The sequence below is a fragment of the Lepidochelys kempii genome, chromosome 12, assembly GCF_965140285.1.
Source record: "Lepidochelys kempii isolate rLepKem1 chromosome 12, rLepKem1.hap1, whole genome shotgun sequence".
Classification (NCBI taxonomy): Eukaryota; Metazoa; Chordata; order Testudines; family Cheloniidae; genus Lepidochelys; species Lepidochelys kempii.
The window spans coordinates 11,758,294-11,774,500 of record NC_136391.1 but is presented as its reverse complement, the minus strand read 5'-3'; the positions used below and the strand labels follow the sequence as shown (position 1 = coordinate 11,774,500).

Below are 16,207 nucleotides of genomic sequence, written 5' to 3'. Positions count from 1 at the left end.
CTTCCACTTATTGCATGTTTCAATTTTAAATAAGCATTACATACCCCGAAAATTTATTTCCATGTAAATCAATTCTCTATTTGCAAAATACATTGAGCTAGGATTCTTCACTTTGTAGAATAGTCAATCGATATGGGCAGTTTTGTAGTTTTACTTCCATAATACAATTAACTAACCTTAGCTATGTCACTGACTCACTGGGTGGCTTGGAATGAGTCACACTTCAACCTACATTTTCAAAAGTGAATAGTGATTTTGGGGAGTCTCTGTTTTTTGATACCCAAAATGAGACACCTTCAAGGGCCCTGGCTTCCAGAGGATGGACACTGCACTTTCTGAAAGTCAGGCCCCTAGAAAAGAATAAAAGTGGCACCCAATAATCACTTTTGAAAATGTAAGCCATCATCCTCTATGCCCCTTCAAAATGAGAATAACTCTATCCCTATAAGGCAGGAATTCTGCAGTAGTATCTACATGTGAATTGCCACATAAGCATTACTACTCACCAATAAAATCTCAATGGCACCAAGTATGTACATAGCTCCTGCAAACGTTGTTCCCAAGTAAAAGCACAGTCCCACAGCTCCACCAAACTCTGGACCTAAGGATCTTGAGATCATGAAATAGGAGCCACCAGCTACAAGACAGGAAAGGGAGGTGGTATTTTCCAGAATATTTTTCTATCACAAACTTCACATTTTAAAAAATCCAGAACACTCATACAAAGTAATAAATTGCATATCTAGCTTTTTTCAGATCTTTACCAGAAATAACTTTGTTTACACAATAGCAAACTACACAAAGATAGCTCTCATTTGCCTAGGCAGCATTCAGCAGAAATACAGGATATTAAATCAAGTCTTGTATCTTGGCTCAATCCAGGTTTCCTCCTCAGAAATGTATTTAATAGTTTCTGTCAACTAACGCTTCAAGAGATTAAAGTTTTAAATCTTTTACAGTTGGGGACAACTGCACAGGTGGGTGCGAGTAATTTGCAGTGACCGAAATCCTGAGCGTGCTTATGGTATTTAATCTTATTCTATTTTGCAATTTCCCATTCTTTTCAAATTTGTTAGACTCAAAAACAAATAATATTTTCACCCTCTTCAGATAAGAGAAACAGTCATATGGACAGATAAACTGGGTAAATGAAGGGTGTCATAAATATAAAGGGAAGGGTAAACCCCTTTAAAATCCCTCCTGGCCAGTGGAAAAATCCTCTCACCTGTAAAGGGTTAAGAAGCTAAAGGTAACCTCGCTGGCACCTGACCAAAATGACCAATGAGGAGACAAGATACTTTCAAAAGCTGGGAGGAGGGAGAAAAACAAAGGGTCTGTGTCTGTCTGTCTGATGCTTTTGCCAGAGACAGAACAGGAATGGAGTCTTAGAACTTAGTAAGTAATCTAGCTAGGTATGTGTTAGATTATGATTTCTTTAAATGGCTGAGAAAATAGCTGTGCTGAATAGAATGAATATTCCTGTCTGTGTGTCTTTTTTGTAACTTAAGGTTTTGCCTAGAGGGATTCTCTATGTTTTGAATCTAATTACCCTGTAAGGTATTCACCATCCTGATTTTACAGAGGTGATTCTTTTCTTTTTACTTCTATTAAAAGTCTTCTTGTAAGGAAACTGAATGCTTTTTCATTGTTCTAAGATCCAAGGGTTTGGGTCTGTGGTCACCTATGCAAATTGGTGAGGTTTTTTACCATACCTTCCCCAGGAAGTGGGGTGCAAGGGTTGGGAGGATTTTGGGGGGAAAGACGTGTCCAAACTCCATTTTTTCAGGAACCCAGATAAAGTTTGGTGGTGGCAGTGGAAATCCAAGGGCAAAGGGTAAAATTAATCTGTACCTTGGGGAAGTTTTAACCTAAGCTGGTAAAAGTAAGCTTAGAAGGTTTTCATGCAGGTCCCCACATCTGTACCCTAGAGTTCAGAGTGAGGAAGGAACCCTAACAACGGGCTACAACACAGATGAGCTAAGTTACACATAGTGCAAATCTGTTTAGTGTCCAATGAAAGGTTAGCTAGTATCACCATTCTGAAGAGTGAGCTACATTTTAAATTCCTGGATTTCACCTTTTGTATACACTAAACTACTTTTCTTCCTCATTAAATAATAATCGTCCCTCAATCTGCTGTGAAGTTCAACTTGATGGGATCTGAAGCAAAAAAACCTTAGAAAAATAGCAGTGAGACCATAGCAATGATATATATGTCAGTACAGAACATGTTTCAGAGTTGTAGCCATGTTAGTCTGTATCAGCTAAAACAACGAGGAGCACTTGTGGCACCTAAGAGACTAACAAATTTATTTGGGCATAAATTTTCGTGGGCTAAGACCAACTTCATCAGATGCATGGAGTGGAAAATATAGTAGGAAGATATATATACGTAGTACATGAAAAGATGGGAGTTGCCCTACCAGTTCTAACAAGACAATTCAATTAAAGTGGGCTATTATCAGCAAGAGGAAAAATCACTTTTGTTTTGGTAATCAGGCCCATTTCAAACAGTTAACAAGAAGGTGTGAGTAACAGTAGGGGGAAAATTAGCATGGGGAAATCAGTTTTTAGTTCTTGTAGTGACCCATCCACTCCCAGTCTTTATTCAGGCCTAATTTGATGGTGTCCAGTTTGCAAATTAATTCCATTTCTGCAGTTTCTTGTTGTTTTTGAAGTTTTTTTTGTTGAAGAATTGCCACTTTTAGGTCTGTTATTGTGTGTCCAGGGAGGTTGAAGTGCTCTGGAGTACACAAGTACTCCTCGTGGTTAGTACAGGACATGTTTCTCAAATAGGTGAGAAGCTGTGTTGCCAACTCATGATTTTAGCAAGTCACTGTGTTACTCAAAAACCTGAATCTGGGAGACATGTGATATGGGGAGAATCTCAGCTTTTGTTTAAAATAGTTATTAGCCCTTATGGTAGCAGATCAAAGTTTGAAAATGTGACCCACCCATACCTTTTCGGTAAGAAAGAAAAAAAACAGGTACTTTTAAAAAAAAAAATCTCATGATTTTTAAGCCAATCTGATGGGTTCGGGGAGGCACCTGGCTCATGATATTTTAACACTTGGGGTTGGCAATTCTGGAGAAGGTACCATACAGTTCTTCACTTGACATGTCAGGATATTAGTTTGCCTTCTCATCTAATTTCAACGGAAAGCAACAAAAAATCTACATTTATTAAACCACAATCTTCTAGTTAGCATACAGATTTGCACATGTTTACAGTTGTACTTACAGACAGGAAATGTGAGTCAAAATGGATTACAGATACGCTATTCTGACTGAAGTGAGGAATTTGCTAATTACAATTACCTGGAACAACACCATTTGTTGCTATTGCACTCATTGATATGGCTGTCAGCATAGTCTGTGGAGAACAAGACAATGGATATATTTACATAAGTAACAGTCTCAAAAATACAATTCTTTCCCTGTACAGTAAAATAAGCAAAACAGAAAAAGTTGTCATGCTTAAGTATGAATTTACAGCATTCTGTTCTACCCCACAGAGACAGAACGTACCCCTGTATTCACACCATTTACACTACTTACTCCTGAGGGCATTCTGCACCAAAAAATTAAATATTCTGCGTGCATTTTAAAATTCTGCAAGTTTTATTTCTTAATTAATAAATTCAGAGACTCCAGCATGGCATGGGCGGCACAGGCCACTGGTTCTATGAAGGTGGGAGATCATCTGGGACACGGGCTCTGTGTGGGGGGATCCAGGTGTGGGGTGAGAGGATTCTGTATGGGACAATCTGGGTGCAGGCAGCTCAGTAGGGGGTCTATGTGGGGTGGATCTAGATGCACAGAGGTTTGTTGCAGGAAGATTCCAGGTGCAAGGGCAATGGGACTCTGCAGGGGCTTCCAGGTGAAGGATGTTGGGGCTCAGGGGAGGGGTCTGGGTGTGGGGGTCTCAGCAGGGAGGTCTGGGTGCTGGGGGAATGGGACTTGGTGAGGTGGGGATCTGGGTGCAGCTATTTGGGGATCAGTGGCATGGGGGTCTTGATATGGGGGCTCAGGGTGGTACAGTGGGATGAGGCTCGTCAGGGTGGAGGTTTGAGTGCAGGGAGCTCAGTGGGGGGTGGTCTGGGTGCAGTGGTGTGGGTCCGGAGGCAGGGGGGCTCCAGATGCAGGGGTTGAGGTTCAGTGGGGTGGGGTTTGGTATGGAGGGCTGGGGGGTTCCGGGTATATGGGGTGAGACTTCGTGGGGGTGTCTGGGTATGGGAGGTCCAGATGCACGGGGGTTGGATGGATGGGGGAGCAGCTCCCCGTACAGTGACCCCTCCCCCCACAGCTAAGGAGTGATGGGGGCTGGAAGCAGGGGAGGATGCTGAGCTTCCTGGAGCTGGGGGAGGTTTCTGGGGCCACTCTTTGCAGAGAAAGAGGAAATCTCATCCTCCCCTTCCTCCAGCCTAGCCGGGACTAGCAGCTGATCCCGGCGCAGAGTAGGAGCCACTGGCTGGGGTGTCCCCAGCCCTGCAGTGATTTACCTCTCCGCTGGCTGCTCTGGGTGCCTGAAACGATGTACCTGTGCAGCTAGGGAGTGGTGTGCAACTGCTTTTGCAGCTTCCCTTTGCATCCCTGTCAAAAAGTCATTTTTCTGCAGGGAAGCAAACAAATCTGCGGGCGACAAGAATTCTGCGCACGCACAGTGGCGCAGAATTCCCCCAGGAGTATCTACTGTAATAATCTTTGTACAAAGTATGCCTTGTAAGTTATCATTTGAAAACTCAATGTGTTGATCAGTATTGTTCTGATAAAATATGTGTGGCAACACTGAAGTTATAAGATTCTATTGTATGGTGTTATTACCAGATGGACCAAACTGAGGTTGGCAAACAGGTGTATCTTAAACAAACGAATGTATGCTCTGATTAATTTGCATTTAAGCAGTAAACAGAGTCATCAAGCAGGAAGGGAAACAAAGGAAGCTCAAATAAGTGAGGGAAAAGCAGCAGGGAACTCCTTTCCTACAGACTTTTTGTCTCCTAGTACACAGCTGGAAATGTTTTTCAAGAGGGGGACTGAAACTATAAAAAGGAGGGACAAACACCCCAAAGTACAAGCGTGCACATGCATGTGCGCGCACACACACATACACCCTGAAGCAACAAAGAAAGCATTCACTGGATTCTGGGAGAAGCGGTCCTGGCCTAGGGGATTTGGTCAATAAGAGAGCTGAAAGCATATGGTGAGAAACTTTGCTTGACTCTAATATAATTTGACAAGTTAGGCACTAGTAGCATTTTAACTTTATTTTCTTATAACCATTTCTGACTTTTATGCCCCACTACTTGTTCTTTAAATCTCTCTCTTTGTGGCTCTTTTGTTGTTTTACCTAATCCGGTGTGTTTAAATTTAAGTGTCTGGGAAACTCCATTTGGGGTGGCAAGTTGTGTGCATATTCTTTCTATTAAAGAAATAACACACACTATATAATTTGTACTGTCCAGAACAGGGCTGGGAAGTACAGGACATACAATTCTGGGGGGAGGAAATCTAAGACTGGGGGTGTGTTGGGGTCACCCGGAAGTATAACCCAGGCTGGTGAGAGCTGGCGTGTAACCCAATGTAGCTGTCCAGCTGCAGTTACACACAGACACACAGGGTGTGGCTTGCATGCTGAACGGCTGTTTGTGAGTGGCCCAGGTGGGAACTGTTTCAACCAAAGCATTGTAAGGCACCGAAGTTTGCAGGCTAGGGTTGCAGAACACAGCTGCTCATTAGTGTGTATTGTACCCTGGTATGTCACACCCTCCAAAGGTCATTTTCTCAATGCAGAAAACTCAATGATTTCACAACTCTTCAGCCTTTCATGTGGGAGATGAGCATGGCTTGCACGTACAGCGTAACAGATGTGCCAAAGAGCTGAACAACAGCCAAGGAGAAGAGCTCTGTAAGACTTCACACATTTACTGTCACATTTACTTGGACGGTATTGCGGGATCTGAATTTCCAAACCCCTCCTGCAAGAGCATGGCTGCGTAACTGCTTAGACTGCACATGCAATCTGAACAATTTATATTAGCACTGCAGGGTAGATTCTCCCATAGATCATGGCAGGGCTTCCTTCACCACTCTTCACTACCCAACGAACTTAGGCCTGGCCTACACAAGAACAGGTTTGCTGGCATAGCTATCCCAGCAAACCTCCTAGTTTAGTCGCAGCTTATACCAGCAAAAAAGTACTTTTGCTGATAGAGGTTACACCATTTCCCTGAGTGAAATAAGGCTGCATCTGAAGTGCTTTACCATCATAGGAGTGCCAATATGCTATACTGGCAAAGTGGACACAGGTATACCAGCAAAGCTGCACTTTGTAAGTCTCCCACCCCCACAAGCAAAATAAACATATCTGTAAAGCACCGACTCACTGATACAGCTGAAGATTCTGCCAGCCACAGACCTCTTCGCATCCTGACCAACAGAGCTATACCAGCAGAAGTCTAGTGTAGACATAGCCTAAGCTACACTGGCAAAAACACTTGTTCACCATTAAAACTGCATCTACATTAGGACTTTTACCATTATAGTAATGTTTACCATCCCCTCCCACACCCACCCAAAAAATATCACACTCCTAATTGACATTGCTTTGCTACAAAATGTTTCTGGTGTAGTCCTGGTCTTAATCCTACACACATGTATAGTAAACCCCCTTAGACGGGCATAGTAAAAGCTTTGCAAGAGGTGCACACGTGGTATGAGAAGTGTCTTAATTTGATCATGTACTCACACAACAGCAGCAGATTAAGACTATCAGGAAGGACTGTAGAACTCCTGCTGTTCCTACCATCCATGTCAAGCGAAGGAAGAGAATAACCCCAAAGATATTCTGCATACATGGAAGGTACACGCCCATCAGGGTGCCCATGCTGGGTGACTGAAAATAAACACATACATCAACTTTCATTCGCTGAGTAACTCAAAATAAGGGTTTAGAACACAGAAGAGGAAAATAGATTTCAGCTATTTAAATGACATCATGTTGTGGCAGATTATAATAAAAAGATGCACAAATGTTACAGTGCTGTGCTTCCAAAAAACCTCAAGAGAATTGTTTAAACCAAAACCATTGGTTGACTGGCAAAAAAATTTGGACCAGGATGCTAACTCTTCATTTCAGCCCCGCCTCTCCAGCAGTTACCAACTGAACATATTTATATTATTTATTATTAGTACTGAGGTAGTACCTACGAGCAAGGTGCTGGACTCTGTTGCGTTAGATGCTGTCCACAACACAGAACAAGAACCCAGCCCCTGTCCAAGAAACTTACAATCTAAGTAAAGAACAGGTTTATCCCAACAAGTTCAGTGTGTTTCCAGTTACAACTACCAAAAGATTTGGAAACAGCTTTGAGAAATGTGCCATACATTTTCCATATCTTTAAATTTCTCTTTGTACAGTAAAAGCTGTGTTATCCAGCACTTTACCAACCGGAAAGCTCTATAAACCGCCATTTCTGATCTTCATTGAAAGTCCAGTTTATAGTCCGGTTGGCTCGGGGCCGGCAGGCTCCCTACCTGGCTCCGCGTGACTCCCCAAAAGTGGTGACATGTCCCTACTGCTCCTAGGCGGAGGAATGGCCATGAGGGATTCGGAGTGCAGGAGCGAGTGCGGGGCGTGGGCTCCGGGAGGGAGTTTGGCTGTAGGAGAGGGCTTGGGGCAGGGAACTGGGGCACAGGGGGGGTTTCAAGGTGCCAGATCCGGGCGCTGCTCACCTCAGGCAGCTTCCTGCAAGCGGCAACATGTCTCTGCTGCTCCTAGGCAGAGGTGCAGCTAGGCAGCTCTGCACGCTGCCCCCACCCCTCCCCAAACACTGAAACTACCAACTGCCTTGTTTTCAATAGGATTTTGCATCACGTTGCTAATGTGAGGTAGCTCCACACTTCTAGCGAAGACCAGGCCTTAGAGCATGGGCTGAGCAATTCTCAAGGAGACATTTGGGAGGCAGGAGGGGGAGAGACCAAGTCTAAAGAGTCTTAGACTGGATTTTGTGATGTTTATTTTGAGCTCCTTCTGTAACTCAAGCCAACCCAAGTAATTTTTTAGCCATTGCAATTTGTGTGGACTGTTTGGAGCAGGGGGTGGGAGGGAGTGGGAAGGGGTAGCTACTTGTTCTGTTCTATTAGGCTGCCAGAATGTGGCTGATTAATGATGCAGTCAATAACTGTTACTTTGCTGCACCCAGGTCCATCAGACAAAAAAGCTATCATTTGTGTAGCAAATAGTTATTGTACTACAGCACTAACAGAATCAATGTGGCCCACTATGAAAATATGTTTTGGCTTTTCCTTAGTGTGTATGAAGAAGCAAGAGATCATTGTCCCATGATGCTAATGGAAGCTGTGCTTGTGTACAGACATCCTAATTAGAAGTGCCCTAATTCAAATTTCAAAAAAGCTGAACACTCATTGGAAGAGCTGTTCAAATTATTTGTTACAAGGCTCTCGGGAAAAAAAATTATGAGAATATTCTTAGATGCTTCCTTCCTTTACTGTTTTATCTTAAATTGTGTAGATATTAAATCTAGGAGGGTGCTATGTAAGGTGGTCTCTATTCATTGGACTGAATGTGCAAAGATCCAAAGACTTCCAGATACCATACTAATGTCTCTGATTTGAAATTAACTGCCCTTGCATGCTCTGAAGCACAATCTGGTACATTACACTCACATTTTAGTATCCCCACTCAGTCTGACAATCTGGATAAAAAAATGTATGTCTATTCAGATACTTTATTTTAAAGGTCTTACGCTCACTAACAAGAGAAATGTCTTAGAAAGCATCTAATTAGAATGACCAGAAAGGTTGTCATGCTGTATGTAAATTACACAAAACATTTAGTCTTTGACATGAAACCAAGAGAACTAACTTTCCGAGAATTTTCACTGTACTAATTCCCTAGCATACTACTTTTGTTTACTTGCCCCAAGGCCTGCATCATTTCCTCTGCTAATTCTGGCTTTTGTTTTAAATACTCACTCCTTTTTCCCCTCCAGAAACCAGGATGGTATGAGGTGCTTGATATTGTTCAAGGTTTTTAAAACTTCAACCAAATCTGTGTGCATATAATTTGCATTTGAACATGTTTGAAATGTAGTGTATAACTCAAGGATTGATTTGCAAACTAGACTGCCTGGCTGTGGCAGCAGGAGCTAAGTTTACAACTGCAAGGTTTTAACAGAGCATGTTGAAGCTTTCAGTCCATATTGAAGCTTTCAGTCCAAATCACCCCTAACAGCGTTGTCAACTCCCAGCCTTTGAGGTGTTTTTCTTGTAGCCCAGCAAATAACGACCAAAAAATTATCGTTTTAGAAAATCTCATGTTCTGGAGTGCCTGGGTCACAATTTTTCAACGCTTGGGGTTGCAATACTATAAAAAAAGATAACTTGTAGCAGCTGCCATTAAATTTGCAGAGCTCAAAGCTGCAACGCAGTCTACTCTCCTTTGGCTAGAAAATTAAACTTCACAATGACAGAACAGTGAGTAAAATTGCCTTTGGTTTACTTGACTATCTCCCCCTCCCCATTCATTCAGAGCACTAACACAATCAAATTGAGGCTCAGTACTGCACTCCTCCCTGGTCCCAACACCTTCACCCCGCATTGTTTGTGTGCTTTACAGTAGCTTGGGCCACCCCTTTCCCCCTGACTGGCAATTTCCTGCTTCCACCTCCTCTTCTCTGATTGGCATCTCAACTCTCTTGCTCTGGTTCCTCTTCCCCCTCCCTCTGCAGCCTCTGCTACACCAAGTTACAATCTCAGTCGTAAAGGGAAAACATTGTGCATTTATTGTATACTTTGAGAATGGCAAAGCAGTACAGCTTAAGAGATGCCCAAATCACAGCATTACTAAGTGCACCTCAGACATAAGTCGTCACTGGGTTGTTGGTTTCTGTACCCAAATAAAAATGCCGCAAACAAAGACATGAAGCAGGAGAACAGCTTGCACCAGCAAAACATTTCTATCAGTGATTTGCAGTGACTGAGCCCTTTTCTACATCCTCTTATATCAGCAGATGCCACTATTGTAAACGGTTATATGAAACTAGTCAATAGAAGCAAAAAGAAAAGGAGTACTTGTGGCACCTTAGAGACTAACCAATTTATTTGAGCATGAGCTTTCGTGAGCTACAGCTCACTTCTTCGGATCCGATGAAGTGAGCTGTAGCTCACGAAAGCTCATGCTCAAATAAATTGGTTAGTCTCTAAGGTGCCACAAGTACTCCTTTTCTTTTTGCGAATACAGACTAACACGGCTGTTACTCTGAAACTAGTCAATAGAAGGCAATCAGAAATAGCAAGGGCAATATTATATCAAAAACAGATTTGTCAGTACCAAAAGGGAAAATTGAAATACTACTCTAAAGTTTGCACGGAGCTAATAAGATATTTCAAGCAGACATACTGACAATCGGCAAATGGTAAAAAAAACCCTCATATCTTCTATGAAAATTATCTGTTTTCAGCCAGGCAGCCCATGCTTCCACATGTGTGGTATCCACTTTGATCAGCTTCAAACACGTAACTGACGCAAGTTATTGATTTGAGTTAAAGGACACCACTCCCCTTGTGCTAGCCTGATTGGTTTTCCAAACAACTGGCTGCAGGGCCCAAAGAAATTGACAACTGCCATTACCAGCCACGCAATATAAGTAACTGATGATGCCACAGAGCAGCCCCAAAAGCCATAACAGACATTTGCATAAAGCTGAACTGCCCAGTTACAATGTAGAAGCTGAAGTAGTTCATTTGATCTCCAATATGGGAAGTAGGAGTTTTATTATTCATGAATCATCGGTCTGGAAGGGATCTCGAGGGGTCTTCTAGTCCAGTCCCCTGCACTCACGGCAGGACTAAGTATTATCCAGACCATCCCTGACAGATGTTTGTCTAACCTGGTGTTTGAAGCACCATAACTGTGTCATAACTGTGTCAGTACTTTACTACAGACAGTATTCATACTAACCTAAAAAGCAAAACAAAACCCCTGCTGCCCTCTTAAACAGAGAGAGGGTAATTGATAATGTATCTTAACACAGGGTATGTCTACACTGGAAACTTCAAAGCACTGCCACGAGGGGATGAGCTCCGAGCGCTGGGAGGCCAGCTCCCAGAGCTCGGAGCCTGTCTACACTAGCGCTTTAAAGCGCTCAGACTTGCTGTGCTCAGGAGGGTGATTTTTTCATACCCCCGAGCCAGCAAGGTAGAGCGTGACAAAATGTAAGTGTAGACAAGCGCACAAAGCGAGGAGCTACAAAACAACGTAACACTGAATACGAAAAACTTATGGCAATACTGAAGCAAGGTGAAATAGTTACAGTGAGCCATACTCCATTTAAGTTTGTCTGTTCTTGACACTTTCACAACTGAGCAGGTTTTCTATAGGGGATTTTCTTTTCTTTTTTCTGGACAGAAATTCCATATACTGTATTTTCCACACTGCAAGTGTTTGTGAAAAATTTTCAGGTTTCCTTCAATCTTGTAATTTCAGTAAGACCAGCAGGACGCAAAATTGTCTTCAAAGCCGAAAGCACCACATAATCTAGCAGCTTAAGCATACGATTATCTTTCCATGTCTGCCATTCACAGGTCTTTAATACTTTGCATTTGCATACAAGTGGGTTTTTTGATTTTAAGTGGCAGTGATTTTGGAAAGGAGAGTCTGCCTGTGCTAATATGGCTCTGGTTAAACCGGTTGATACCGACAAGCATAGCAGGAAGCAGAATTCACTGAGAGATTTGTCCTCTGTTGGCAGTTTGTGGAGATATAATTTTTATTTACAGAAAAGACTACATTATTCATGCAGCTTGGCATGGCACATCCAATGATCAATTTAGGCATATTAGATGAGGAGGTGGAAAAGCCAGACCATTAAAAATTCACACCTGCAACATGCATCTAACAACACATATTGAGATTTTAAGGAGCTAGGCAACAGAGATTCACAAAGTCCAAACCAAAAGAAAGCTCATATTCCTGTTCCAGCATTTCCCTATGGAATGTCAATTCAAATGACTGAAGAGACAGGGTGGGTGAGATAATATCTTTTATTGGAAAAATAAGTTCTCTCTCTAATATCCTGGGACTAACATAGCTACAACAACATTGCATAATTCAAATGACTGACATGTCAACACATGCAACTTACTTTCAGCCGTACTAGGTAAGTACATTTGCTGGATGTATCTGGTGTATCATCCAGCAACAAATCAGTTAACAATGCTAATATTTAATAGCAGAGTGTCAAAATTTAACTCCCAATCAAGATAAGTGGGGATTTCATGCCTCGGTGCTACTGTTTCCTTGTGTCAGTATTTACACTTCAAAAGGAGAACTAGAAACTTTTTAAAATAAAAACCGGAAGCCTGTAGGAAAATCCCATTTCCACAGTTTCTGGAGGCTCTCTCAATGCAGGGGACCTCCATTGTCTCTGCCCATGATTTTGCATTCCTTTTTGGTGACTTGAATTAGAATTTCATGTCTGTATTCAACTCCCTAGTTTTAAATTCCAAATGACATCTGACATCCTCACAGCTTTAATGTTATTTGAATTCCTCCCCCCATGCCAACTACAATTAATTTAGATTACACACAGTGGGACCTTTACTGTAGTGTCCTTCACAAAAGACAGACACTCTAGGCAGAAATTCACTAACTGGAGTTCCAGCATACACCGTGTACTGAAACACTAGTTCAGGGTAATGTTTTCAAAAGATTTGAGTTACCCAGAGACTACAATACAAAAATTTAACACTGTGAAAACAGATGCGCCAGAGGCTAATGCAGGAACAGTGGGTTTTTTTGTTTGTTTGTTTTCAAAAAGTTCACTCCTACCCATACAATGAGAACAAAATGTGCTTTAACCATGTCAAATTCTACCATGGCAGGACCACAAACCACAACAGTATAGCTTAAAATGGGACAACTGAGACTTAGGGCTTGGCTACACTTACGAAAAATCACCCCGAGCTCAGCAAGTCAGAGCACTTTAAAGCGCTAGTGTAGACAGGCTCCGAGCGCTGGGAGCTAATCCCCTCGTGGAGGTGGATTACCAGGAGCGCTGGGAGAGTTTCCCTCCCGGCGCTCGCACACTCGCACTTTGAAGCGCTGCCGCGGGAGCGCTTTGAAGTTTCCAGTGTAGCCATACCCTTATTGTTATCGCCCAGATGGAGTTTCACTATACACAAGTTCACTTTAAGGGCTTGTCTACACTTACTGCACTGCAGCTGCGCCGCTGGAGCACTTAGCAAAGTCACTACCTGTGTGGACAGGAGACCTTCTCCCATCAGCATAGGTACTACACCTCACTAAGAGGCGGTAGCTACATCAACGGGAGAAGCCCTCCCGTCACATAGTGCCGTCTACACCAGCGGTTAGGTCAGTATAACTACATCCTTCAGGGGATTTTCCACACCCCAAGTGACGTAGTTATACTGACATAAAGTGGTAGTGTAGACCAAGCCTAAGTGGGTTACACTATATATGCAGTATCTAAATACAGAATATTTGACACCACCATGAATTACTCTGCTAGGGACTAATAATACCTTCTCGGCTTCCTATCATTGCCTAATCTCTTCCCCATTGAGGCTGGAACCAGCTACCAAATTCTCTGAAGTCTTTTCCAAAGGGAAAATAAATGGCTGGCTTCCAGATGGCCAGTGTAGAATACCAGTGTGAGGTGTCATTTAATCATAAACCATCTTTAAATAACACTAACAATGGCCAAAAAAGGTGTCATTTCAAAAAGTTAAGGATTTACCCTACCCTATTTCCCTACATTCTTTATTAGAGTAATTTCTCCCAATTTTTTAGGAAGAACAGACTGAATAATCAGTTGAAATTAGGCAATCCAATAAATTCACAGGAAAAGACAACAGCTCATGCTTGATTTTAGTATTATGTCCAGACAAACAAACTGATATATATTCCCTTTTAGGCATAACCTTAACTTATATATATATTAGTTAAAGTTATGCCTAAAAGGGAATCCATATATGTTAAGGTATTAAAATGCACAGACACCGAAATAACCTAACTCTGTCCTTTAGCGATACCATAATAACCACAAAATTGAGACATTTTAATACCTGTGGTCCCAGATTAGAGTAAACTAATGTTTTTAACACCTGTTGGGTTTGGTGACTCTGTTGAAATCAGAAGGGACTACATGTGGAGTGAGGGTGCTGGAATCAGACTTTTGGCATGGATTAATGTGCATTCCCTTTGAAAGTGAATTGGCAATCTTCAGTGTTACTGCCTTTGTCTTTCAGAGTAAGAGCCGTGTTAGTCTGTATTCGCAAAAAGAAAAGGAGTACTTGTGGCACCTTGGAGACTAACCAATTTATTTGAGCATAAGCTTAGTCTCTAAGGTGCCACAAGTACTCCTTTTCTTTTTGCCTCTGTCTTGTTTCAGTGGGTCAAGACTTCTGTATATATGGCAACACAGGATGACAATAAATCTGCACTGTTCAAGTTTCACAGCAGTTTACTTGAAAACCTTTTGCTGAACCTTTGCTTGAAAACCAGCAAGCAAAGCAGCAAGACCTTTAAATAGGAAGTTTAGCCTTAATGTGTTGATTTTTAGTACCCTGTTGAGGCATATGGCTTCATTTTCAGAGACACTGGACAACTGCAGCCCCTACAAAAAATAAAGGGAGCTGCTGGTGCACAGCACCCTCAGATCAGGCCACTAAATCTCACCTGCTAGAGTGTTATTAGAAATGGGGCTCAAACAGGAAGCCTAAACACACACACTTCTGCCTCTAAAAATGGTTTTGAAATCAGTGTGACAACTCACAGACTATGTTTCTATTTAAGGTGAATAATCGTGGCAGAAACAGGTTGTAAAACTTAAATGCATGATTTTTGTGACATTGTGACCTACTTAATCAAACTTCCTGAGAATAATACATACTAAGACTATCCAAGTGCACTGGAGTGGCTAGATTGCTTAAGCATTACTTCACCTCTGATTTTCTGAGGAAAACAGCTTCAGTCTAGAAACAAGAAATTACAAGCAACTCACTGTGTTCATTTGGGGCCCAGTCCTGCTGCCAATGAAGCAATGTCATGTCATGGCTTCCATGGCAGGGGTGGGGGGAAGAGGATTAGATCCGTATTCAGAAATGGTGACGAAGCACAAGGAATTTCAGAACTCTCCAACTGCACACACAAGCAATCTCAGTTACAAGCTGGCCATTGAGAGAAGTTCTACTTACTTTTGAAACTTTCCTCTTTGAACCTTCAGCACTTTCTGCCTCCTCATGTTCTTTGGCTCCCTGAGTGAGATTTGTGTAGTTGACCAACTTACCAAGTAGAGAAGATACCTTTGGTCGTATATCCAGTTCCTCCTGTGGAGGAAAACAACTTATGTAAGCCAAAGCAGTCAGAAAGAAGGGGTGGATATATACCTTCTTGGCAGGGCTGGAGCTGGTGATAAACTCACTGAAAGAGGCTGCAGTAGAATAAATGAAATATTAATTTTGTCTGATCTGGCTAGAGGACATTTGGGTTTTGAAAGCTGTCTTAGAAAAAAAGAGCTCTGAACTCCATGATTGCAGGAAAGTGAATGATTTACAGTTGGCTAATATGCATATCTTGGGTTAACATTAAAAAAACATTTTCAGGGACAATTCTTCAAATAAACCAGAGATCTGGTACCCAGAGTCCCAGCTATTGCAGTGTTATGGGCACATTCTGGTAGATTTAATATCAATATCCTAATCCAGGGCCTCCGAGAGGTTTGAGGTTAGATAAGCCTCCCAAAATCGGTATGTTTTGTTTGACTGTATGAAGGTTCTCGCGATCCCCTCTCCCTAAATTCCCCACATCCAGCAGGATCCCTCTTACCCTGTGCTTGTCTTTGAGGGTGGGGAAAGCCCGTGTGTTGGTACTTTGCACCAATGCGCTCGAGGAGCGGCAAGCAGGCACATTCCCGTATTGCAGCTTCATCCTGTCTTCTGGAGCAGTATGGCAGGAGTGAGCCACTTGTCTCATTTTTATACCAGCTGGGATCTTTTGCAAAGTGTTTAGAGAGTGCTCTGATTACTCTTACAGCTTCTCTTCTCTGCCTTCGCTCCGTATTCTTTCCTGCATTATCTCCTAAAGATCCTTAAAATAGTTCTGTTGTTCTGAACTTTCTGTTCTGCGCCTTCCCTTGTGCCTGCCCCACACGCAGAGCATGCC

The 16,207-nt window shown here is 42.4% G+C and overlaps 1 protein-coding gene across 1 annotated transcript in view; it reads right to left on the bottom strand.

Annotated features, from left to right (window-relative positions):
- The window catches only part of SLC12A4 (solute carrier family 12 member 4), a 75,283-nt gene that overhangs the window by 27,347 nt on the left and 31,729 nt on the right, over positions 1-16,207 (bottom strand). The window contains exons 3-6 of the mRNA XM_073307579.2: positions 15,241-15,372; positions 6,749-6,895; positions 3,319-3,373; positions 507-637 (exon numbers count right to left, since the gene is read on the bottom strand). Of these exons, the coding sequence (XP_073163680.2) occupies positions 507-637; positions 3,319-3,373; positions 6,749-6,895; positions 15,241-15,372 (465 nt within the window). The remainder of the gene's footprint in view (positions 1-506; positions 638-3,318; positions 3,374-6,748; positions 6,896-15,240; positions 15,373-16,207) is intronic.